Below are 25,109 nucleotides of genomic sequence, written 5' to 3'. Positions count from 1 at the left end.
CAATTCTTGCAGATATAATGTATTAGTACCCGATTTGAGTACTATATAAGACACGTTGGGACGACGAAGAGTGATGAATGCGATTGGAGGTGAAAGGAGAAAGCGGAGAAAGCGGTTCGAGCGCGTATGAACTATGGATAAACTGGAGAAAGGAGCAAATCAGCAAAAGAGATAGAGGATAAAGCGATGAATGAAAGAATCAACATCATGATGAAATTAAGCAGCCAATCAAGCGGATGCCCTGAAGGAGCAGCAGCAATAACAACAACAAGACAATGCTGTTCACTAATACAAGTTTAAGAAGATAAAATAAAACAAGAAATGAGAAATGAGAGAAACGAAATGGGATGTGAAAGTAAAGATGAAGGAGTAAATATGTATAAAATTAAGCAAGAGAAATGATAAAGAAGAATACATAACTAAAATGTAAGAGCTAGGATCGAGAGAAAGATAGAGAGAGAGAGAGAGAGAGTGAGGAGACGACGCATGTGTAGAGAGTGCAAGTGGACGCAAAGTGGAAGAAAAGAGTTAAGAACATGAGCGTAAAAAAGTGAAGAAAAGCAAAGACTAAACTTAAAATATTAGAAAATAGTTTATACACCTAAATAAAGATTAAAGCAAAACATAAAACAAAAACAAAAAAAGGAAAACAACAACATAAGCAAAAAAGGAGAAGAAACCACACAAAGATTAAAGAAAATAAATAGAAAGAAACCCCATAGCGAAAGATCAGAGGAAGGAGCAAACTAAGCAGATTAGAAGGAAGAAATTGGAGAGGCAGTAGAAAATATTTACACAAAACTCTGCTGCAACTGCTAGGAGAAAGTGAAGTGAAAGAGGAAAGTTAAGCAGAAGAGAACTATAAGTGGAAGATGATAAAACACAAGTGAAAAGGAAAGGGAAAGAAAATAGGGAAGAAACCCACATTGTATCACAGAAGAAAGCTTAGCAAAGGAAAGTGTGTAAAGCAAAAGCCAACAGCAAACAACAAGAAGAAGTAGAACAACAACAACAACAACATTTTTGAGAAGTCAAACTTTAACATAAGTGAAAAACAAGAGACGGAACAGTAGAAGCAAATGCAGGAAAAGTGAAAAGAGACGCGAAGGCGAAAACACACGTGGAAATAAGGAAAATGATCAAGCAAACTTTTTTACCTTAGAGGAAAAAACAAAGATTTTCATTTTCAGTTTGGGAGCGAAAGTGAAAGGAAAATGTAAGCACAAAAAGCTTAGCAGAAAACAAAACAAACAAATAAAACAAAAACAAAGAGAAAAAAACAAAAAACAAAAACATAAGATAAACAAGAAAAACGGAAATGTAGTTAGAAAAACAAAATGGAAAGCATGCGGAAACGAAGATGATGAAAGCTATAAAGCGAAAAGGCAGAAAGAAAATCAATTGTTTTGTAAAAAGCAACTAAAAAAAACAAACAACAACAACAACAACAAAATAAAATTTAAATTGTTTCTCTGTTCTAAAAACAAAACACAAAAACAAAATAAGAAAAAGCGAAAAACGAAAAAAAAAAACCTTTTTAACTAATATTCATTTTCATGTCAACTTCAAAGAACTCTAAAATGAACAACAGAAGAAGAAGAAAGAAAGAAAAAAGAAAAGAAAAAAGGAAAATGTGTAGGGAAGAATGAAAGAAACTTCAAAAAAATAAATAATTTAAATTTAAGATCTTAGTAAAAACAAAAAACAAAAAAAAGTAAAAGAAATTAAGAAAAACAAAAGATTTAGTAGTAGAAAATAAAAACAAAAACAGAAAACAAAAGTAAAGAGAGACGATAAGATGCAAATGCAGCAGAAGAATATAAAAACAAAAGATAGAAAAGTAGCAGAAAAGTAAAGCAGCAAAGGAAGATGAGAAGAAGAAGGTAGTAGACAAGGAAAAGGAGTAAAGGAAAATCTTGTACTAGTTTTTAGCATATTTTTTGTGCTCATCAGTCGGTTTAATGAATTTTTTGTAGCTGTCTACAGTTTTTTACGTTTAACTGTACGTCTTTTTTTTTTTTTTGCTAGACCTAAGAAACGAAAGAAAACAAAACAAAAAACAGAAAAGTGAAGTGAAAACGGAAGAGGCAAACAAAAAAGAAAAACACTTTATAAAAGAATCGAGATGAGAGTGGAGTACCCCTTCCACCCTCCTCCTCCTCCTACTCCTTCTCCTCCTCCCCCATAACAAATAGAAAAAGCAAAAAAAAGTAGTCAAAAAAACTTGTAGCCAGAAAAACAACAACAACAACAACAACATAAGAGAGTAGTAAAGTAGAAATGATAAAGATAAAACAAACAGCAAAGCAAAAAAAAAAAAAAAAAAAAGAATTTTTTTTTTTTTCAAAAAACAAAAAGCGGAAAGAGCGAAGAAGAGAGGCAAATGAAAGGAGAAAGTAGCAGAAACAAAAAAAAAAAAACAACAAAATGAAGTAAGAAAAAGCAAAGTAGCAACACAGAGAGAAAAAATTTAGAGTTGTTGTTGTTGCAAAGAAAATTTAATGTTAAATTTAATGAAAACAAAAAAGGAAAACACAAACAAGATAAACAAAAACAAACAAAAAGAAAAGAAAAAGAAATCTAAGATTAGTAATATTTTTTTTTTCTTAGATCATAAGAGACGAGTCGAGGAAGGAAAGCAGAAGGACGAGAGAAGTTGCCCAGCAAAAGCAACCAAAAAAAAAAAACATTAAAAAAAACACACACATTTTCTTTTTAGTAAGTCTCAAGGATGAGAGATGAAAGAAAGAGAGGAAGAGGCAAAAGAAAATTAGATTATAGACAAACAAAGAAATAAGGCAAAAGTGTGGAGGATAGAGGGAGAAATAAGAAATTAGCATAAAGTGAAGGAAAGCAGAAGAAAGGAAACAAAAAAAGAGCTAGAGAATGAAAGAAGGGGAAAAGGCAAAATTCTTTACTAAAAACAAATATTTATTGCTTATTTTGTTAATTGTACTACACACACACACACACACACACACACACACACACACTTATTGTATTTGTGATTTTAAATTTGTTTTATCATCATCAAAAGAAAACAAAGAAAGAAAGAAGAATGATAGAAAGAAAGAAAGAACGTGTGAATCTCTAATAGAACGAAGAAGATGAACGAAGAAGAACATTCCTTGATTTTGAATTTGAACACAGATATATATATATATATATATATATATACTTGAATGAAATGAAATTAACATGAAAGAAACAAACACACACACACAAACACACACACACAAACACACACACACACAAAAGCAAAGCCAAAAGTCTTCCTAAGCCTCTAAAAAAACAAAAAACCAAAAAAAAAAAACTAAAAACAAAAGAAAAGGAAAAAAACCAAAACTAAATTGATAAAATTTATAAACAAAAACAACAACATAAAAAATGGAGATGATAAAAAAGTTTTTCTTTAGTTTAGGAATTATCATTTTCCTATAAAACAAACAAAAAAAAAAAAAACAAATTTCGATTGCTTCAGACTGACAGCTAAGGAAAACAGTTCAATGAAGGGAAAAGAAAGAAAAGGAAAGAAAAGAAAAGACAGGAAAATCCTTAGAGAGGGAAACTAAAAACTAAGCTTTCTGTCCCTTTCTCACTCGCACTCTTCGCGCAGGGAGAATGAATAGAGAATGAAAACTGTTTGCCCACATTCCAAAACAAATACAACTAGAAACATGAAAAATCACAAATACAACAACAACAACAACAAACAACATGAAAACATTAACAACAAACATTAACCTAACCTTTGCCTAATTTTTGGTGTTTATTTTTTTTTGTTTTGTTTAAACAAATCTCACACAATGTGCAATTTTTTTCTTCTTCCTTTTGTGGGTTTTTTTTTTTTCGAAATTTATGAAACGTTTTTCTTTTTGGTTTTTTTTTTTTTGCTCTTATCTAAGTAAATTACAAAAGAAAAGAAAGGATAAAGAAGTTTAGTAAAGATCGAGTGAGGGAGAGAAAGAGAGAGAGGAAAAGTTTTGCAAAGTTGAAGCAGGAGAAGATGAATGAGGAGAGAAACTAGTTAATAAGATCAAAGCTTTAGTCAAGTAAGTTTAGTAAATCTAAGTAAAAAGCAAAACAGAAAGAAAGCAAGAGAAAAAAGCTAAATGCAGAATGGAAATGAAACGACGAGACAAAAGAGAGAGAGAGAGAGAGAGAGAGAGAGAGAGAGAAGAGTGGATGATTAGCAAAGGAAAAGTTTGTTCTCTCGATAGTTTCTGAGAGTAGAAGAAGAAAACGGGATGGATGGAAGATGGCAGATGATGTCAAGTAAAAACATTGTTGAAAAACCAGAAAATGAAAATCAAGTTTAAGACGGAGCAGAAGTAATGAAAGTAGTTTTAGTTTGGTAGAAATACAACAACAACAACAAAAAGAAAAACAAGTAAACAATTAAGCTAACGCCTAGGAAAACAAAACAAAACAAAACGCGTTAAAAATTAGTGTTTCTCTTCCTCTCTCTTTTTTTTTTTTTTTTTTTTTTTTTTTTTTTTAGTGGATTAGCAAGTTTAGACGATTTTTGTGTAGTTAGAGACGTGAGCAGAAGCCAGGATAAAGGATGCAAGTGGGAAGCCAATGGCGGGAGTGTTGTCGGAGTCGTGAGAGCAAGATAATTCAGTGTTGGTAAACGATTTTGCAGAGTTTAGTTTTTATTTTTTTTCTTTCACTGGAGCTTCTTAGGTTTATGTATTATGTATTAAATATTATGTTTTCTTATATATAAATATTGATTTTTTTTTTTTTTTTTTGTTCGTTCTGATTATGCAATTTATTTTTGTTTTGTACTCTTTTTTTTTTTTTCTTGTAATTTGTTTTTTTTTTTTTTTTAATATATAATTTAAAAGTTAAAATTAGATGAAGCTAAAGCAGAAGATGAAGCAGGAGAAGAAGAAGAAGAGGGAAAAAAAGAAAAAGCAAACGTTTTACCTTTAGTTTTTTAACTAATTTTAAGTAGTTAATTTATTTACAAAACAAAGCAAACTAAATAAAAGAGAAGAAAACAAAAAAAAAAAGAATTATAAAATAAAAGCAAATCTTTGCTAAGATTTCTGCATAAGTTTGAAATACATATATATACATATATATATATATGTATTTGATTGATTTTGTTTTTTCGGCAAAGAAAATGGAAAAAAATTTCAAATGAAGTAATTTTTATGTCCTTAGAGCGTAAAATAAATTTGAAAAATCTAAGAAAATTCTGAATAAAAATTTACCAAAAAAAAAAAAAAAAAACAAAAGAAAAAATTTAAAAAAAAATATATCAAAAAACAAAACTAATAATAATTACAAACAACAAACAAAAAAAAATGTAAAAGAAAAGGCAAAAAATTTTTTTTTTACATTTTTCGTTTTTATTGTTTTTCGTTTTTATTGTTTTTAATTTTTGTTTGTCCCCATTTGTAGTTGAAATTGTGTGCTTAAATGACCCCTCACCACACCCCCACTGCCCCTCCTTCGGAAAAGCCACGCCCCCTTGTTAAAGAATTTTTGTTGGAATTTTTTTCCTTGATTTTTTTTGTTAATTATTTTCAAAAAGGAAAAACAAAATTGAAAATGAGTCGTCGCAAAATAATTGAATAATAATAAAGGATAAAGAAAGGATAAAGCAAACAGCAGCAGCTGATCAAGAAGAAGAAGAAGAATATGGGCTAAAGAAAGGCAGAGGAGAAACATTTTTTTAATTAAGACAAGGTAAAAAACAAAAAAGAAAACACACAAAAAACCAAATGATGAATATATATATTTTTTTGACAACTTTTTTGATGACAAAAAACAAAAACAAAAAAGAAAAAGAAAGTAACCCCAAGAGAAAGAACCTAAAATAAAGAAACATAAAAAAGTCAAAAGAGGAAAAACAAAAACAAAGAGCGAAGAAGCAGATGACGCTAAGAAAATCAACAAAAAAAAAAAAATAATAATTTAAAAAAAACGTAAATGGAAAAACAAAGCTCATTAAATTTAACGACGACAAAAAACAAAAAACAAAAACCAACAATACAAAAAATACAGAAGAAGAAAAACTAAGTTTAAGTAAAATAAAAACAAAACGACAAGCAGCTAACTTAACTTAGAGAAAGAAAAGAAAACCAAAACCGAAAAATCTTAAATGAAATAATAATGTAAATTTTGCTTGTTGCTATCTTTAAGTTTTAAAATCAAAGTCTTTTAAAGAACTTAATTCATTTTTTGTCTTATGAAACGAAACGAAATGAAACGGTAATTCGATCATCGTGCAAAGACAGTGGCCGAGATTATCACTCAATAATCCCAAAGGCAATCCCTCGTCCTTTATGTCCTTTCATTCTTCGATTGAAATAAAGTTTGAAATTGCTTTCATGGGCGAAGAGAACAAACGACTTTTGACCCCAATTTGATTAGCCATTTTCCTTTGATTGACCTCGAGAAAGGGGCAAACCCGAACCCGCAGAGGCCACTGTCTTTATATCATGACTGATAACTGAATGAATAAACACACGAACCTATAACAAATTCGAAAAACCAAAACAAAAAAAAAAAAAACTATATCTCTCTTTGTAACTCTCCAAGCAAAAAAAAGAAAAACAAAAAAAAAAAAAAAAAAAAAACATTTTCCACTTCTCTGTGTATTTTTTAAGGTATTATTTTTTGCATCAATGTGAAGCTTTTAAGCATTTTTGTATTAACAAATAAAACTCTAGTAAAAAGCTAACAAACAAAACAAGAAAAAAATTCCCCCAAAAAAAAAAAAAAACACAAACAATACAAACCCAAATGGAAAAAAAAGACAAGAAAAACAAGAAGAAAAAAAATGCATAAACTTTGCTAGAACTTTCAAATTTATACGCGTACGTTTTGTGCCCTCTCAACTTTAATGCAAAAAATCATACATTAAAAAAAAAAAATCTTTAAAACAAAAAACCTAACAAATCCCAAATTTGGAGCCAAGGAGATAAAGTTTAAATTAAAAAAAAAAAAAAAAAACAACAACCAAAAATGAAAGTAAAGAAAAATGAAAGGAAAAAAAAAGATATAGTTTAAGCAAAAAACATTTTGCAGCTTTTGTGCTTATTTCGCTTAAGAAAAAAGTAAGACTAGTTGAAAAAAAAAAAAAAAAAAACAAAAATAAGAAATGAAAAGAAAAAACCAAACAGAAAATAAAATAAATAAAACATTAAATCTTAATTGTAAGTAACTGAAACATCAGAGAGAGATAGAAGAAAATCATGAAGCAGTGAAAATGGAGGCAAGAATATAGAATACTCTCTTCTTCTGCCCAGTAAAAGAATATGGAAGCAGTAAAACCAGAGAAAACATAGCAAAAACTTAAATAAAACAAAACAACAAATGAATGAAAAATAATAACAACAACAACAACAACCAAAAAAGGTCTCTTTGAACAAAAAAAAAAAAAAAAACGAACACTAAAGAGCAACAAATGCTGTCATCCAAAAAAAAAAAAAAAAAAAAAAAAAAAAAAAAAAAAACAAAAAAACAAAAAAAACAAGCAAAAAACAAAAAAGAAAAAACAAAAAAAAAAAAAAAAAAACAAACTGAACTCTTTCTGAATCAATAAAAGACAAATTGATTTTCTGTAAGAAAACAAAATAGATAATGACATTTATTTATTTATCAGGATTACAAGGAACTTTGACGATTTCTTACGAAAAGTGAGTACGTTGTTTGAAAGTCATCGAACATTTGAGTTTTTAACAGTGAGCAAACATGTCGATAACAAATACTTAACAGGGTGCTGTTAAACACAAAATCCGATTAGTTATCGTTATCGATAACGTGTGCATTACCGCTGGCTAGTACATGAAGGAGGAAAATCCAAAATAAAATAGTCGACGCGGATTGATGTGAAAGAACTGAAATATATTTATTAACCTTTACCCAAATAAACAATTTCACATTCAAATTTATATCTTAAGCCCAAGGATATCAAATAATTACACTTTAGCTTAACCCACCCAAAGGACACTAAAATTGGCGTTAATATAATCGATTTATGAGCATACTTCAGTTTTTTGGACATGGACTTTTGCTAAGTCCCAAATTAAACCAAGTGGGCAGAAAACTCGACAAAAACCATAAAATCCTTGATATCTCAGCTCTCCGCAGGACTATCGAGATGTCCTTTGCACCGACTTTGGTGCTTGATGATTGGAACTTTTTGACACCATCTTTGTCCTGATCTTTCAAAGGACTCTCGAGATATTTGCAATTTTACGTCAAACATAAATGTCCTTTTATCTCAGCTTCCCGAAGGACATTCCAGGATCTGTTGGTGTCAGTCGAAGCGGGTCATTAAGGACTACTATCTGGCCAAAGCACATCCTGATTGTCCTTGAAATGGCTGAGTTATAAGGACATTTATGTTATTTTTACGACTTTTTGGCCATTTTTGTGGCTCACCCCCTTACAAAAAATCGAGCAACATTTTTGGAAGGATATTGAAAATCCTTGAATGCAGATCGATAGTCCCGATCCTGGAGAAACAGAAAAGGTATGTCCTGTCGAAATCCGTCAATGTCCTGCGAAGTTATACGCTAGAAAAAATAATCCTTTTTTCGTTTTTTAGCTCTAAAATCCGCAAATCCTGCCGCAGGACGAAAGGACATGGCTCGCCATGATGTCCTTGATGATCTTTACGGATTGGCATGAAAAAATATTGGGGTCATCTAAGAACGGAGGTCACAAAAATTAACGAAAATGTCCTTGTTGTCAGCTATCCGAAGGACATTCCAGGACCTTATGATCTCAGTCGATGCGGACGAAGAAGGACGTTAATATGGCCAAAGGACATCCCAGTTAGCCTTAAAATAGCCGAGTTATGAGCAGTTTTCTGAATTTTGGACTTGTAATTTTTTCCAAGTCCCAAATTAAAGCAAAGGATAAAAATATCTGATGAAAACTACAAAATCCTTGATATCTCCGCTCTCCGCAGGACGATCGCCATGTCCTTTACACCAAATGTAGTCCTTGATGATTCAAATATTTTAACATCAAATTCGTCCTGATCCTTCAAAGGACTCGCGAGATATTTGCAATTTTACGTTCAACAGAAATGTCCTTGTATCTCAGCTTCCCAAAGGACATTCCAGGATCTGTTGGTGTCAGTCAAAGCGGGTCATTAAGGACTACCATCTGGCCAAAGGACATCCTGATTGTCCTTGAAATGGCTGAGTTATAAGGACATTTATGTTATTTTTACGACTTTTTGGGCATTTTTGTGGCTCACCCCCTTACAAAAAATCGAGCAACATTTTTGGAAGGATATTGAAAATCCTTGAATGCAGATCGATAGTCCCGATCCTGGAGAAACAGAAAAGGTATGTCCTGTCGAAATCCGTCAATGTCCTGCGAAGTTATACGCTAGAAAAAATAATCCTTTTTTCGTTTTTTTAGCTCTAAAATCCGCAAATCCTGCCGCAGGACGAAAGGACATGGCTCGCTATGATGTCCTTGATGATCTTTACGGATTGGCATGAAAAAAAGTTGGGGTCATCTAAGAACGGAGGTCACAAAAATTAACGAAAATGTCCTTGTTCTCAGCTATCCGAAGGACATTCCAGGACCTGGTGATATCAATCGATGCCCATGGTCAAGAAGCTCCCTTAGGCCAAACGACATTCTTCTTGTCCTTAAAACGACCGAGTTATGAGCAGTTTTCTGATTTTTGGACTTGTAATTTTTTCCAAGTCCCAAATTGAAGCAAAGGATAAAAATATCTGATGAAAACTACAAAATCCTTGATATCTCCGCTCTCCGCAGGACGATCGCCATGTCCTTTACACCAAATGTAGTCCTTGATGATTCAAATATTTTAACATCAAATTCGTCCTGATCCTTCAAAGGACTCGCGAGATATTTGCAATTTTACGTCAAACAGAAATGTCCTTGTATCTCAGCTTCCCAAAGGACATTCCAGAATCTGTTGGTGTCAGTCAAAGCGGGTAATCACGGACTACCATCTGGCCAAAGCACATCCTGATTGTCCTTGAAATGGCTGAGTTATAAGGACATTTATGTTATTTTTACCACTTTCTGGCCATTTTTGTGGCTCACCCCCTTACAAAAAATCGAGCAACATTTTTGGAAGGATATTGAAAATCCTTGAATGCAGATCGATAGTCCCGATCCTGGAGAAACAGAAAAGGTATGTCCTGTCGAAATCCGTCAATGTCCTGCGAAGTTATACGCTAGAAAAAATAATCCTTTTTTCGTTTTTTAGCTCTAAAATCCGCAAATCCTGCCGCAGGACGAAAGGACATGGCTCGCTATGATGTCCTTGATGATCTTTACGGATTGGCATGAAAAAAAGTTGGGGTCATCTAAGAACGGAGGTCACAAAAATTAACGAAAATGTCCTTGTTGTCAGCTATCCGAAGGACATTCCAGGACCTTATGATCTCAGTCGATGTGGACGAAGAAGGACGTTAATATGGCCAAAGGACATCCCAGTTAGCCTTAAAATAGCCGAGTTATGAGCAGTTTTCTGAATTTTGGACTTGTAATTTTTTCCAAGTCCCAAATTAAAGCAAAGGATAAAAATATCTGATGAAAACTACAAAATCCTTGATATCTCCGCTCTCCGCAGGACGATCGCCATGTCCTTTACACCAAATGTAGTCCTTGATGATTCAAATATTTTAACATCAAATTCGTCCTGATCCTTCAAAGGACTCGCGAGATATTTGCAATTTTACGTTCAACAGAAATGTCCTTGTATCTCAGCTTCCCAAAGGACATTCCAGGATCTGTTGGTGTCAGTCAAAGCGGGTCATTAAGGACTACCATCTGGCCAAAGGACATCCTGATTGTCCTTGAAATGGCTGAGTTATAAGGACATTTATGTTATTTTTACGACTTTTTGGCCATTTTTTGTGGCTCACCCCCTTACAAAAAATCGAGCAACATTTTTGGAAGGATATTGAAAATCCTTGAATGCAGATCGATAGTCCCGATCCTGGAGAAACAGAAAAGGTATGTCCTGTCGAAATCCGTCAATGTCCTGCGAAGTTATACGCTGGAGAAAATAATCCTTTTTTCGTTTTTCAGCTCTAAAATCCGCAAATCCTGCCGCAGGACGAAAGGACATGCCTTCCTATGTTGTCCTTGATGATCTTTACGGATTGGCATGAAAAAAAGTTGGGGTCATCTAAGAACGGAGGTCACAAAAATTAACGAAAATGTCCTTGTTCTCAGCTATCCGAAGGACATTCCAGGACCTTATGATCTCAGTCGATGCGGACGAAGAAGGACGTTAATATGGCCAAAGGACATCCCAGTTAGCCTTAAAATAGCCGAGATATAAGCAGTTTTCTGAATTTTGGACTTGTAATTTTTAATTAGAAAATTTATGTTGCATACTTTTGGGGTTAATAATATGAATTTTTTAAAAAAGTGTTGCCTACTTATTGGGGGTAAAAAGGAATTTACAGATAATTCGCATGTCCTTGGATGGATCAGGACGAAAATGGTGTCAAACGAATCCTTTCAACAAGGACAATAATCTGTCAAAAGGACATCCCGATAATCCTGCAAGGACCTGAGATATTAAGGATTTTCTGATTTTTCGGTTTTATTGCATAGTTTTAGGCGTTTTGGCTATTTAAGATCCTCAAAAAATTTGTGTTGCATACTTCTAGGCGTTTGAGCTTGTAGGGTATCAAAAATAAAATCTGCGGCATACTTTTAGGCGTTTGGGCTTGTGGGGTACTAAAATTAAAATCTGTTGCATACTTTTAGGCGGTTGAGCGTGTGGGGAAGAAAAATAAATTTTTACTGCATACTTTTAGGCGTTGGAGCTTGTGGCGGATCGTACAAGCCCAAACACCTAAAAGTAGGCAACAGATTTTAATTTTAGTACCCCACACGCTCAAACGCCTAAAAGTATGCAGTAAAAATTTATTTGTCTTCCCCACAAGTCCAAACGCCTAAAAGTATGCAACAAAAATTTATTTTGGTACCCCACAAGCTCAAACGCCTAGAAGTATGCAACACAAATTTTTTGAGGATCTTAAAAAGCCAAATCGCCTAAAAGTATGCAACAAAACCGGAAAATCAGAAAATCCTTAATATCTGAGCTCCTTGCAGGATTATCGGGATGTCCTTTTGACAGATTATTGTCCTTGTTGAAAGGATTCGTTTGACACCATTTTCGTCCTGATCCATCCAAGGACATGCGAATTATCTGTAAATTCCTTTTTACCCCCAATAAGTAGGCAACACTTTTTTAAAAAATTCATATTATTAACCCCAAAAGTATGCAACATAAATTTTCTAATTAAAAATTACAAGTCCAAAATTCAGAAAACTGCTTATATCTCGGCTATTTTAAGGCTAACTGGGATGTCCTTTGGCCATATTAACGTCCTTCTTCGTCCGCATCGACTGAGATCATAAGGTCCTGGAATGTCCTTCGGATAGCTGAGAACAAGGACATTTTCGTTAATTTTTGTGACCTCCGTTCTTAGATGACCCCAACTTTTTTTCATGCCAATCCGTAAAGATCATCAAGGACAACATAGGAAGGCATGTCCTTTCGTCCTGCGGCAGGATTTGCGGATTTTAGAGCTGAAAAACGAAAAAAGGATTATTTTCTCCAGCGTATAACTTCGCAGGACATTGACGGATTTCGACAGGACATACCTTTTCTGTTTCTCCAGGATCGGGACTATCGATCTGCATTCAAGGATTTTCAATATCCTTCCAAAAATGTTGCTCGATTTTTTGTAAGGGGGTGAGCCACAAAAATGGCCAGAAAGTGGTAAAAATAACATAAATGTCCTTATAACTCAGCCATTTCAAGGACAATCAGGATGTGCTTTGGCCAGATGGTAGTCCGTGATTACCCGCTTTGACTGACACCAACAGATTCTGGAATGTCCTTTGGGAAGCTGAGATACAAGGACATTTCTGTTTGACGTAAAATTGCAAATATCTCGCGAGTCCTTTGAAGGATCAGGACGAATTTGATGTAAAAATATTTGAATCATCAAGGACTACATTTGGTGCAAAGGACATGGCGATCGTCCTGCGGAGAGCGGAGATATCAAGGATTTTGTAGTTTTCATCAGATTTTTTTATCCTTTGCTTCAATTTGGGACTTGGAAAAAATTACAAGTCCAAAAATCAGAAAACTGCTCATAACTCGGTCGTTTTAAGGACAAGAAGAATGTCGTTTGGCCTAAGGGAGCTTCTTGACCATGGGCATCGATTGATATCACCAGGTCCTGGAATGTCCTTCGGATAGCTGAGAACAAGGACATTTTCGTTAATTTTTGTGACCTTCGTTCTTAGATGACCCCAACTTTTTTCATGCCAATCCGTAAAGATCATCAAGGACATCATAGCGAGCCATGTCCTTTCGTCCTGCGGCAGGATTTGCGGATTTTAGAGCTAAAAAACGAAAAAAGGATTATTTTCTCTAGCCTATAACTTCGCAGGACATTGACGGATTTCGACAGGACATACATTTTCTGTTTCTCCAAGATCGGGACTATCGATCTGCATTCAAGGATTTTCAATATCCTTCCAAAAATGTTGCTCGATTTTTTGTAAGGGGGTGAGCCACAAAAATGGCCAGAAAGTGGTAAAAATAACATAAATGTCCTTAAAACTCAGCCATTTCAAGGACAATCAGGATGTGCTTTGGCCAGATAGTAGTCCTTAATGACCCGCTTCGACTGACACCAACAGATCCTGGAATGTCCTTCGGGAAGCTGAGATAAAAGGACATTTCTGTTTGACGTAAAATTGCAAATATCTCGCGAGTCCTTTGAAGGATCAGGACGAATCTGATGTTAAAATATTTTAATCATCAAGGACTACATTTGGTGCAAAGGACATGGCGATCGTCCTGCGGAGAGCGGAGATATCAAGGATTTTGTAGTTTTCATCAGATTTTTTTATCCTTTCCTTCAATTTGGGACTTGGAAAAATTACAAGTCCAAAAATCAGAAAACTGCTCATAACTCGGTCGTTTTAAGGACAAGAAGAATGTCGTTTGGCCTAAGGGAGCTTCTTGACCATGGGCATCGATTGATATCACCAGGTCCTGGAATGTCCTTCGGATAGCTGAGAACAAGGACCTTTTCAGAAAATATCATGTCCTTCATCCTTAGATGACCCCAACTTTTTTTCATGCCGTTCCGTAAAGATCATCAAGGACATCATAGGGAGCCAAGTCCTTTCGTCCTGCGGCAGGATTTGCGGATTTTAGAGCTAAAAAACGAAAAAAGGATTATTTTCTCTAGCCTATAACTTCGCAGGACATTGACGGATTTCGACAGGACATACATTTTCTGTTTCTCCAAGATCGGGACTATCGATCTGCATTCAAGGATTTTCAATATCCTTCCAAAAATGTTGCTCGATTTTTTGTAAGGGGGTGAGCCACAAAAATGGCCAGAAAGTGGTAAAAATAACATAAATGTCCTTATAACTTAGCCATTTGAAGGACAATCAGGATGTGCTTTGGCCAGATGGTAGTCCTTAATGACCCGCTTTGACTGACACCAACAGATCCTGGAATGTCCTTCGGGAAGCTGAGATAAAAGGACATTTATGTTTGACGTAAAATTGCAAATATCTCGAGAGTCCTTTGAAGGATCAGGACAAAGATGGTGCCAAAAAGTTCCAATCATCAAGCACCAAAGTCGGTGCAAAGGACATCTCGATAGTCCTGCGGAGAGCTGAGTTATCAAGGATTTTATGGTTTTTGTCGAGTTTTTTTGTTCTATTTGGGACTTGGAAAATTTCCAAGTCGAAAAAGCTGTGTTTATAATTTTGCTAGATTTTAAACTATTTCAAGCTGTAAGAATTAATTTTGACTTTGATTTTGGCATAAAAAAGTCATGATGTGACAATGTACAAATATCAATCGGTTTCGAAAAAAAAAACTCTTTGCAACATGTTTAAATGTTTTTATCGATAAATATGCATTTTGTTCCGGTCCTGCCACAATTGGCGTCGCTCTATCGTAGCTCGTGCTGCGCCTTAATGCGCATGAGCAGTAGTTCTTATGCCAAATTATTTGCAGAGTGTATACCACCTCAAGAGGATAACGATATTATAATTAGGAAATATAATAAGGGCCATTCAAAATGATAAGTGATATTAAATAGAGTAAAGCATGTTGACGGCCCTACCACGAAAATTTCGTCTAGGAATGCAGCGAACGGTTCTTATTGCAGTCCTCCTGGCGGTGGGCCTTTTCAGTTATGCCTTTCTCAATTTGAAGTTCTGTTTCAAACTCATGTCCCACAGAAGCCTCAATCTGATGGTGAGTTCTCCAAGGGAATCTACTTTAAGATGTATGCATAATAACTCTAAATACACTTGCCCGAACAGTGCCAGAAATTCGAGCAGCATGAGTACAGTGGATCCTTGTGCGAGGAGCTTTGTGCTACGCAGACGAACTTTGATAATTTCCAATGCCCTTTGAACGATATGAAGACCATTTTGTTTACGGCCGAAAAGAATGGCGATGTGTACGCCGTGAAGGTGGGCTAAAGTGCTAATGATGTTGTCCTTGGTTAATGTTTGTCTACATTCCAGTTGGCCAGACACAACGACGATGAACTGAGCTGGAAGAACAGCAAGGGTGAAGCAATTTATCCAAAAATCGAGGAATTCCATGAAATTGTCAAGCTTCACATAATATTGGCCTATAATGTTACTCTAGATGATAATATGGTAAGGACGAGACAGAGAGAGAGAGCGAGATAGGCTGAGTATTATGTTTCCTCTATGTAGATTCGTGCTTTGGTCAATCAAGAGATATCAGATAACAATTCCCAGCAAATGGTTAGCTTTTGGCGCCTGTTCAAGGATAACAACTATATGATGGGCAAACTATTCGATGAAGAGTCCATATTTCCATCTGTGCTGGGCTCCTGTGGGCCATATTATGCCACCGAAGGATTGCAAATTGTTCAATCCAATCCCAGTATTATGCAATATTTGTAAGCAACTTTCGTCCCTCTTGTTTTGTAGTCAACTCACATTTGTTATTTCTTGCTCAGAGCTTCCAATCGCCAGCAGCGACTCAAGCACGCTCTCAACATCATGGAGTACTTATTCCGACTGGACGAAATGAAACCGGAACCTCTGAAGATGTGCAAAATGCAGGTGAATCGCTTTGGCCTAACGCCGGAGCATCGTCTCAAATACCAATCGGCCGAGCATGTCTATGTGGAGAGCCAACTGGACAAACGCATGTCCCGGGGTGTCCGTTGCCATCGGCATCAAGACTGCAACTTCCATTCGTGTCGTGGACTGTGCGACGAGGAGCGTCAGGCCTGCACGAACATTCAGCAGAATAATAATTTTCAAATATTCTGCGAGCACATTCTCCTGGGCAGTGGCACCTTTCAGCCGGGCCTATTGAGCGGCGTCCGTTTGGCACGTCCCCTGCAAAAGTTAATCAAGATGTGCATTGATCCGGCCAAGGACCAACAGGTGCCAGGTCGTCGACAGGCGCCAAATATGCAATTAGCTGTTAGGCTATATAATGAAATCAAACAATTGCATCAGCAGACTATTGCAGCAGCAGCAGGAGGAGGAGGAGGACCCGTAGGCGGAGCCGGAGCTAACGATAAGGCTAACAATGATGAAGTTCCTCCAAAACAGAGACAGATTCCATAATAATGTGCTCACAGTGCAGTTCCGAGTAGATTTTCCATTTTCAAATTCAAGATTTTGCTCAAACATATATAAATTACACCTACAAAAAAAAAAAAAAGAAATAAAAAGAAACAAACAAAACCCAATAGAATTTTTTACACAAATTAGTTATAAACAATAACAAGAAAAAGAAAGAGAGAAATAAATAATTACCATTTTGATACAAAGCAAATGTCTCAGCGGGTAACGATTATTGTGTTGCCTACTTTTGGGCGGGCTTCTCATTTGAATCATTTGGGGGTTTTTTGTTTTTTTTTTTTTTTTTTTTGTTTTGCATTTATTATTCACTTTGAAAATTGTTAAATTCAGATTACATGCTTTTGTTTCTTTTCGGTTTTTGTTTTTGTTCTAGTTTTTGTTTTTCCTTTCTTTTTGTTTTTTTGGTTACATATATTCATATAATGCATATTATGCCTTAGATGCTGTTTTTGTTGTTTTTGTGGATCTTCTTGGAGCTCTCCAAGTGAACGATTCGCTTCTTCCTCTTGTTTGTTTTTTCTAGCTCTTTTTTTTACTTACTCGCCTAAAACACAGATTAACACGTCTATTTGTATGCATATTTATATATATATATATATATATATATATATATCGATTTATGTATATTAATTAGATAAACTAAAAAAAAAAAAATATACATGTATACATATATATGTATATATATATATAGTACCACACACAGATAAATTTACCACACAATTATCTAGAATATCTTTTTTTTTACTTTGCCCTCCGCGCTCATTTGCTCAGCTGGTAACAGGTTTTTGGTTGATTTTTGCTTAATTTTGTTTGCCATTTTCTTGTTTTTTTGTTTTCTTTTTCGTTTAAAGTACAACAATTAGTTTAGTTTAGTTCCATAATAGATGTATATGTGTGTGTGTGTGTGTCTTTGAGTGTGTGTGTGAGTAATAATTCGGGACCACAAAAAAAAAAAAAAAATTTCTTCGAATATTTTACATATTTGTTATGTATATCTATATCGAGTTTTTGTTTTTGGTTTTTGGTTTTTTTTTTTTTTAGAGTTATCAATTGCCATTTTTTGTTTTTAGACTTTGTTTTGTTTGTTTTTTGTGGTGCAAAAAATGTAGAAAAAATGTTGAAAGTTCTTTGCCACATTTCATTGTGGTTCGCTTTTCCTGTTCCTTTTCATTTGGTTTCTTTAATATGTTTTTTGTTTTGTTTTGTTTTGGTTCGTTCCCATTTCTTGATTTAAATATTCATTATGCCGGCGGTTCGTTTCACAATGTTACATTTATATGTTTGTTTGTTTCTTTGTGTCAGTGTGTGTGTGTGTGTGTAAAAAAATACATTTCATATTTCATTTCATCATCATCATCATCATCGTCATTTGTTTCTCATCTTCTAACATTTAGCTATGCTAAATGATTATTGTTTTTCTTCTTTCTTTCTTAAAATTGTGATATATTAAAAAAAAAAAAAAAAAAACACACACCAATAGTTGCAGATAGAGAGCGACAGAGATAGAGATAGATAGTTTGAAAATCTGATCAATTTTTCTATGTGAACAACAACCAGCGCTTAGTAACGTTTAGTTAATCTCCATTTTCATTCAAATCCTGGTCCATTGTAGTTGTAGTTTGCTTGCTGTGTGTGTGTGTGTGTGTGTCTGACTGGTTGACTGATTGATTGATACTGAGACCTCCTGTGATCCTTAACCATACACTGTACAACTTGGACAAGAGAAATTATTTTGTATAATAAATAAATTGTTTAAATTATAAATAATATGTATGTATGGGCATACATATAGATAGATATATATATATATATATGTCTAGACAGAAACATTTTGTGTTTCATATGTCGATTGGTTTGGGCTTTTTATTACTAAAATAATTAACTTAATCAAACGGAATATATATATCCATGTATATATATATATGTGTGTATATATATATATATATATATATACTTAAAACTGATTGACATTTACTCTGCTGCGTGCTCATGCTTTTCATTTGCATCTTTCTCTATGTTTCATTCATTTTGTTTTGATTTCATTTCTTAAATTGTTAAAGCTAACATAATTTGTTTTCCATTTCATCTTCTTTCTGTTTTGTTATCTTGTATAAAACATAAGCATACAGATACATACACATATATATAAATATATATATATATATAAATTAGAATTACACTTAATTAGCAATTAAAGAATTTTAGAATCTAAATTAAACAGAAAAACATAAAAAAAAAAAAAAAAAAAAAAACACATCTCACATAGATTTAAAAATTAATTGCTAGACTTTAAAATTAAGTTATATAAGTTTTACTTTGTGTGCTGCATGTTTGTTTGTTTTCTTTTCTTTTTTCATTGTTGTTTTTGTTTAATGTAAATTGCTTTTGATTTCCGTGTACTCAATTTGTTGTGTCGTTCAACGAAATTAAATCATAGACAAAGTAGATAAATTAGTTTAGTCATAGAGAAATGCACAATTCAAAAATATGTAATTTAAAAACAAATATATACTTGAGCATATAATACTTTTTTGCATTAACATTAAACATTAAAAAAAAAAAAAAAACACGAAATGCAGAAAAAAAGTTAAAAAACAAAAAAAATTGTTTGCTAAACTTCGATGGGGGGAGGGAGGGGGGAGCAATGAAACGACACACAAAAACAAATGGAGAAAAAAAAAACACAATGGGAAACTAAATAAATAAATTACAATTACGACTTGAGTATGTGTGTGTGTGTGTTTGTATGTGTGTGTGATAGACAAAAGACAAGTGCGAGGACAAAACACTTTACAATATCATCATCATCATCATCATTATCATATTCATCAACATCATGATGATGGAAATTATGTATGTGTATGTGTGTGTGTGTGTGTGTGTGTGTGATCAACGTTTTTACATAATTTCACTTAACTAAACGCATTATTTAATTTAATTAGTGGCTCAATTTGGGATCACTGCTCATTTTTTGTTGTTGTTGTTGTTCTTCTTCTTCTTAATGGACATTAGCGATGATATTGAATGGGATTGGAGAGTATGTTGATCAACTCATTCTGCTGCTCAAGTATCTGCTCCAACATGCCCCACCATTCGGCATAGCGTTCCTTTGACGAAGCCTGACAAATCATAACCACTTCCGGTTTATTTGGATCCGTTGATTTTATTTGGAAACGGCAATCGCCCAGCTCCTTCATTTGCATGTGATTAAGCTGTGTGCGCGCGAGAGAGAGAGAGAGAGAGAGAGAGAGAAATGAATTGCTAGAAATGACTAAGCTAACTGAGTCTCCCCCGCTTTACCTGTATGTGGGAGCGATATTTGAAGGTGGGATCGCAGAACTGGGTTTTGGCCTTCTCAATGTCGGCAAAAATAATAATCTGCTGGAATAGAAACACTTGCAGTTCACGCTGCTTGGCCGCTTCGGTGACACAATTCAAGGGACCCTGCATCAGCAGATTGCCTTGGGCCGTTATCTCCCCGTCAAAGTCCTGCAGGCTGCGCAATATCATCATCATATCGTTGACTGTGTTAACGACCACCTTCATCTGTTGATAGGCCTCCTGCAGTATGGCCACCTCCTTGTGCAGGCCAGCCCCCTCAGTGGCCTTGATTAGATCCTTGATCAGCAGCTCGTATTTGGTAATGCGTTGCACTGGCTTAATAATCAAATTGCGCAACTGCAAAACGACAAGAGTTAATATCTGACATTGCGATTTCTAATCTGTCTATCAACTTACATCCATGCGATGGCCCAGCTTCTGACGTATACAATCAAAGTAATCATAGTGGGCACTCACTATGAACTCGGACAAGGGTTTGTTGCTGCAATAATAATAATACATGGCGAATTTTGGTGTCGAACGTTTTATCAATGGACCCAACTCAGAGGGCGTCTTCTGGCAATGGCGCAAAGCCCGCACAAACGATCTGCAAAGGCAAAAAAAGGGGGCATTATGAGATTAGTTTGTTCGCTCTTAGCTCTATAAAGTACTTACTCCTTATGCCAATCGTGAATATCCTTGATATTGTTAAATACCAAACGTATTTTTCCGCCCTTTAGATCATCGGGCATGGGTATATCACTGCTGCTATTATACACTTCGGCCATATAACTGGAAGAAATGAAGAGAAGATTCAGCAAATTCAATTGGTTTGTGTGTGAGCGGACTTACCCATTGACAATTTCATTCAAATCTGAGACATAAGTCTCCTCTGTGGTTACCAACTCTTTAAGCACATGCTGGCGTTTCCTTTGAGCCGCTTCTTTGCTATCCATGGCTGAAGTGTGATTCTGTTGCATGGGCAAAAAATTGTAAATTAAATTTCAAATGATTTTGCATCCTCTAGACATACCTCCTCATTGTTATCGCCGGCATGTGAACGTCCATGGCCATTGGTATTGGCATTCTCACCACCAGCACCACCTCCACCTGCTCCTCCTCCTCCTCCACCACCTGTGCTACTTCCACCGCTGCCATCCACACGACTATTGGACTCATGTTGCTCCTGCAAAACGTTAAAATCCACTATCTTTAGTGTCTGTCTATCGTATTAGCTTTAGTCATCAGCACTTACCGTTCTCTCTCGGACAATTTGTTCGATTTCATCAAATTTGCCAGCGCTGGCCTGTAAATGGATTAAAAGAAAAAGCCAAATAGGTTAAAAGAAAGTTTTCTAGATGCCAGCAGGCCAACTAATTGAAAAACTTTTCAAACAAATTAAGGAGCAGTCCCAAAAGAGACAGAGAGACGGAGAGAGAGAGAGAGTTTGCCCACTTTTTATTGCAAAATTTTGTGGAGGGATGATATTTATAAATTACAACAAAAACAAATCATACAATAAATAGAACAACCTTAGTCTATATTAAGTAGGTAAACCACACACAATTCGATTCAATTGAATCATTTGTTTATTTCTGTACACTGTGTACAAATACTTTTCCTCCTGCCCTATTGACCAGGCACAGTGATTCGTGGCTGTCAGTGAATGTAAACATCATTTTTTTCTACTGCAATTTCTTAATTTTAAAAAAACTAAATGAGAGTGTCTTGCGTCAAATTGTTTACTTCACATGAATTCTGATCTTTTTCAGGACATTTTTTTTTCTGTTTGAGTAATGATTATGTTGAAACTTTCCACACTTTGAAGTCCCTTTCCCCCTTTCTTTTTTCTCTTTAATGGCAAATAATTTGTAGTTTGAGCATTCGTAACACACGGTTATTTCGCCCATTACACACACACACACACAAATAAAGCCCTAATTAATTTCAGTTATTTTCGTTGCCGTTTGCATAAATAAGCAAACAAAATCAAAAAACTAAAACACACACAAATATACAGACAACCCCATAACACGTAAGAGGCGACTATGAAGAGTATGTGGATGAGGGAGGCAGGGAAGGGGGTAGGGTTCAGGTGGGGTTGGGTGGTGACTAGCACACGGGACCTTGTATGGATATTTTGCTAAGCATTTTCTTCTTTCTTTTCCTGGATTGAAGCCAACTCAAATATCATAACCAAAATTCAAGTCAGCCAAGAGATTAGATTCATTTTTAACCGAAGGATGAAGGATCTTTCGATTCGATTGACTTTAAGTTGATCTCGATAGGACATTGAAAGAATGAAACCAAAATCAATTCAAAAGGAGCAGAGAATCTGCAAGAGTTCTTTTTCAAATCAAATGACTATTATATGTGAGGTAGGAGAGAGTGAAAGGGGTTGGACTTGCAAGTGTATAGAAAGATATCGATAGATAACACACACTCACACACACTCACACACACACACCCACACACACATAGAAACATATATGTATATAGAAAGTGTTGTTTGGATTGTTTTTCTTTGATTTTCTAATTCCTTTTTGTATACTTTGTGATAAGATTTTGCTCACGAGTCGATTTATTCATTGAGTCTTTCTATTCTCTCTCTCTATCTATCTCTCTCTGTCTCTCTCTCTCTCAAACACACACAAAAAATGTTGCTTTGTTTTATTACAACATTGAATGCAATTTAGTATTAATTCATTTTGTTTTTATTTAGCTTACAAATAAACGAAAAAAACAGCTCATAATGGCACGTGGATGGATTGTTTAAAATGCTCAGCAGACACACACACATACAAGAGCAGATGATGTGTGTGTGTGTGTGTGTGTGTGTGTTTATATCTTTTTTGGTTGCTAAAGTTGTTGTTGTTATTGTTTTTTGTTTTAGCAGTCATTCAAGAGAGAGAAGTGCTTAAAATCTGTTGCTATCGTTGTTGCATTTATTGTTGCTGTTTGTGATCTTTATAAGGATGTTTGCAATTTCACGACGACGACGACGACGCATTTTGAAATGAAATAAAAACGAAAAACGAAATATACAAAATATACGAATATTGTATATAGAAATTCCCAAGACGTCGACGACGACGACTGACTGAACGAACGCTGAACAACTGACTGAACAGAACTGACTCGAAGTGGCACGGCCTAATAGTTTGCCTGTTGCCCAGCATGTTTTACATATGTATTCTATGTAAATGTGTGTGTGTGTGTGTGTGTGTGTGTGTGTGTGTGTGTGTGGAAGGGGCCGGGAAGACACCTCATTCAACAATTTACCCGCCCACACACTCACACTATAGAATAATCAAAAAAGAAACTCTCAATCAACGCTTCGCTAACAACATTTCGTTTTGTGTCGCCTTCGTCACTTGAGGAAAATTGAGTAAGAAGAGAGGGCAACCAAGCAGAGAGAAAGAGGGCGGCAGAGTGGCTGGGTGGGTGGTGTTGGTTGGCTGAGAACAAGACTACAGAGAGCTGTGTTGGCATTGTGTATAAAATTCTTAAATACATAAATTAATTCGCATTTTGCGGCTACACAACAATGCATATAAATTTATCGAAATATCACAAAACAAAAAAAAAAGCCACCAAGCAAAACAAATAAATGTGTGAATTTTAGCCTTCTCTCTTCCTCCCCCCTTCTACGATATGCAATTAAGACGAAGAGCAAATGCCCTTTATGACAATTAAGGCAAATAGATAGATAGATCAATCAATCAGTCAATCAATTGATCAAGTAAATGGATCTAAATTCTAATTGAACATTAGTTTCAAATCTTAAGTGCAATTAATTTTGAATTTGCCTCTAAAAGTGTCCCTCAAGTTCATAATTGAATAATTGCAAGTGAGCAATTTCCTTGGGCAAAAGGAAATTGTTTTCCAGGCAAATGAATAAATTGTCGATAAGCTGAGTTATTGGGAAAGAATTCTAGCTAATTCCTATGATTTATTCCTTATATATATATATAAAAAATTTTATGGTTTTTGTTTTGTGGTGATTTACTTGTTGGGTTTCTGATATCAGCGGGCAAAAGCAAGAAGCATTAGCAGACCTTGCAAAATTTTACATTGGAAACCAAGTGCTGCCTGCTGGCAACTCACACAACAAACTGACAGACTGACAGACTGGCGGACTGACGACCTGACTGACTGACATGGTGTGACATTTAATTAGGTTGCTCGACAGGGAGTGGAGTGGATGACGGATGCCAAGAAGGAGGAGGTGGAGTGTAGGTGAAGTTGGAATGGTCGAAGTAGTCGTTGTTGATGTCACACACAGACACACCGACACACACACACACACACACACACACTACAAAGGGCGCGAAAATTCGCACAAGGAGAACTATTAAAATTTAATGACAATGCAAATACAAAAAAAAAAAAAAAAATGAAAAGAACAACAAAAAAAGCGAAACGATACCGAAATGAAGGAACCTAAACAAAGGTAAGTTAAACGGGTCGAGACCCCAATGGCAATTGTGCCAAAAAGTTAACGAGAATAACAACAACAACAACAACAACAACAACAAGAGAGATAGACATAACTGGGTTAAAAACTTTTGCACCTACCAAGTAAACAAAATGAAAAACAAAAACAAAAAACTGACAAAACAGGAAAACGAAACAAAAATGAATATAATATAAACCCAAGGCAACAGATGAAAAACTTTTACAAGGCAGAAAACAAAAATTTACATTAAATTCAACTAATAAGCCAATCATCAAAATAGAAAAGACGAACAACCAAATGGGGGGGATAGGTGAAAGAGACACACACAAAGTGGCAGAGAGAGAGAGAAAGGTGGCAAAACGAGACGAGACAGCATTAAATTTATTGATGGAAATGAAGGCAACCGACAGTTGGCGTCACTTTGGCGTCATATCCAAAAAGACATTGGGCAGAGGAAGGAACGACGGAAGGAAGGAAGGAAGGAAGAACGGAAGGAAACAAAGCCAACAGACCAACAGGACGACTACATTGGATTGGAGTGAGTTGTGGGGAGCAAAAGCTAATGGCATCAAAAGACAATATGGCGGCATTTAAGTTAACTAGCAGAAGAACTAACAATCAAATTATCAAACAGAAAGACATATTCATATGAAAGAGTTTATATGGAATA

At 35.0% G+C, this 25,109-nt stretch overlaps 3 protein-coding genes and 1 long non-coding RNA gene across 5 annotated transcripts in view; 3 read left to right on the top strand and 1 right to left on the bottom strand.

The window, feature by feature from the left end:
• The window catches only part of shep (alan shepard), a 147,044-nt gene extending 142,900 nt beyond the window's left edge, over window positions 1-4,144 (top strand). Inside the window, exon 11 of the mRNA XM_068285802.1 lies at window positions 13-4,144. The gene's annotated coding sequence lies outside the window, so the exon portion shown is untranslated. The remainder of the gene's footprint in view (window positions 1-12) is intronic.
• Window positions 4,145-7,632: 3,488 nt separating this feature from the next.
• On the top strand, window positions 7,633-9,418 carry LOC137574207 (uncharacterized). The gene is made up of 3 exons (XR_011031956.1): window positions 7,633-8,494; window positions 8,570-9,320; window positions 9,397-9,418. It is a non-coding gene; the product is annotated as an uncharacterized lncRNA (long non-coding RNA).
• A 5,542-nt stretch (window positions 9,419-14,960) lies between these two features.
• On the top strand, window positions 14,961-16,777 carry aln (allnighter). Of its 2 annotated transcripts, XM_068286583.1 has the most exons (5): window positions 14,961-15,277; window positions 15,346-15,498; window positions 15,553-15,690; window positions 15,751-15,959; window positions 16,020-16,777. In XM_068286583.1, exons 1-5 carry the CDS (start codon window positions 15,128-15,130, stop codon window positions 16,639-16,641), a joined length of 1,272 nt encoding a protein of 423 aa, XP_068142684.1. In that variant the 5' UTR covers window positions 14,961-15,127; the 3' UTR covers window positions 16,642-16,777. The 2 variants fall into 2 exon arrangements, with proteins under 2 accessions (XP_068142684.1, XP_068142685.1); XM_068286584.1 differs by lacking the exon at window positions 14,961-15,277 and having other exon boundaries at window positions 15,483-15,498; window positions 15,561-15,690.
• Window positions 16,778-17,463: 686 nt separating this feature from the next.
• The window catches only part of trio (trio Rho guanine nucleotide exchange factor), a 45,725-nt gene continuing 38,079 nt past the window's right edge, over window positions 17,464-25,109 (bottom strand). The window contains 7 exon segments of the mRNA XM_068286582.1: window positions 17,464-19,871; window positions 19,960-20,337; window positions 20,398-20,587; window positions 20,656-20,772; window positions 20,833-20,951; window positions 21,014-21,166; window positions 21,236-21,286. Of these exon segments, the coding sequence (XP_068142683.1) occupies window positions 19,668-19,871; window positions 19,960-20,337; window positions 20,398-20,587; window positions 20,656-20,772; window positions 20,833-20,951; window positions 21,014-21,166; window positions 21,236-21,286 (1,212 nt within the window). The 3' untranslated portion in view covers window positions 17,464-19,667.

The sequence above is a fragment of the Drosophila tropicalis genome, unplaced genomic scaffold (assembly GCF_018151085.1).
Source record: "Drosophila tropicalis isolate 14030-0801.00 unplaced genomic scaffold, ASM1815108v1 contig_443, whole genome shotgun sequence".
NCBI lineage: Eukaryota > Metazoa > Arthropoda > Insecta > Diptera > Drosophilidae > Drosophila > Drosophila tropicalis.
Note: the sequence above shows the minus strand (reverse complement) of the source record. Positions and strands in the feature narration are given on the sequence as shown.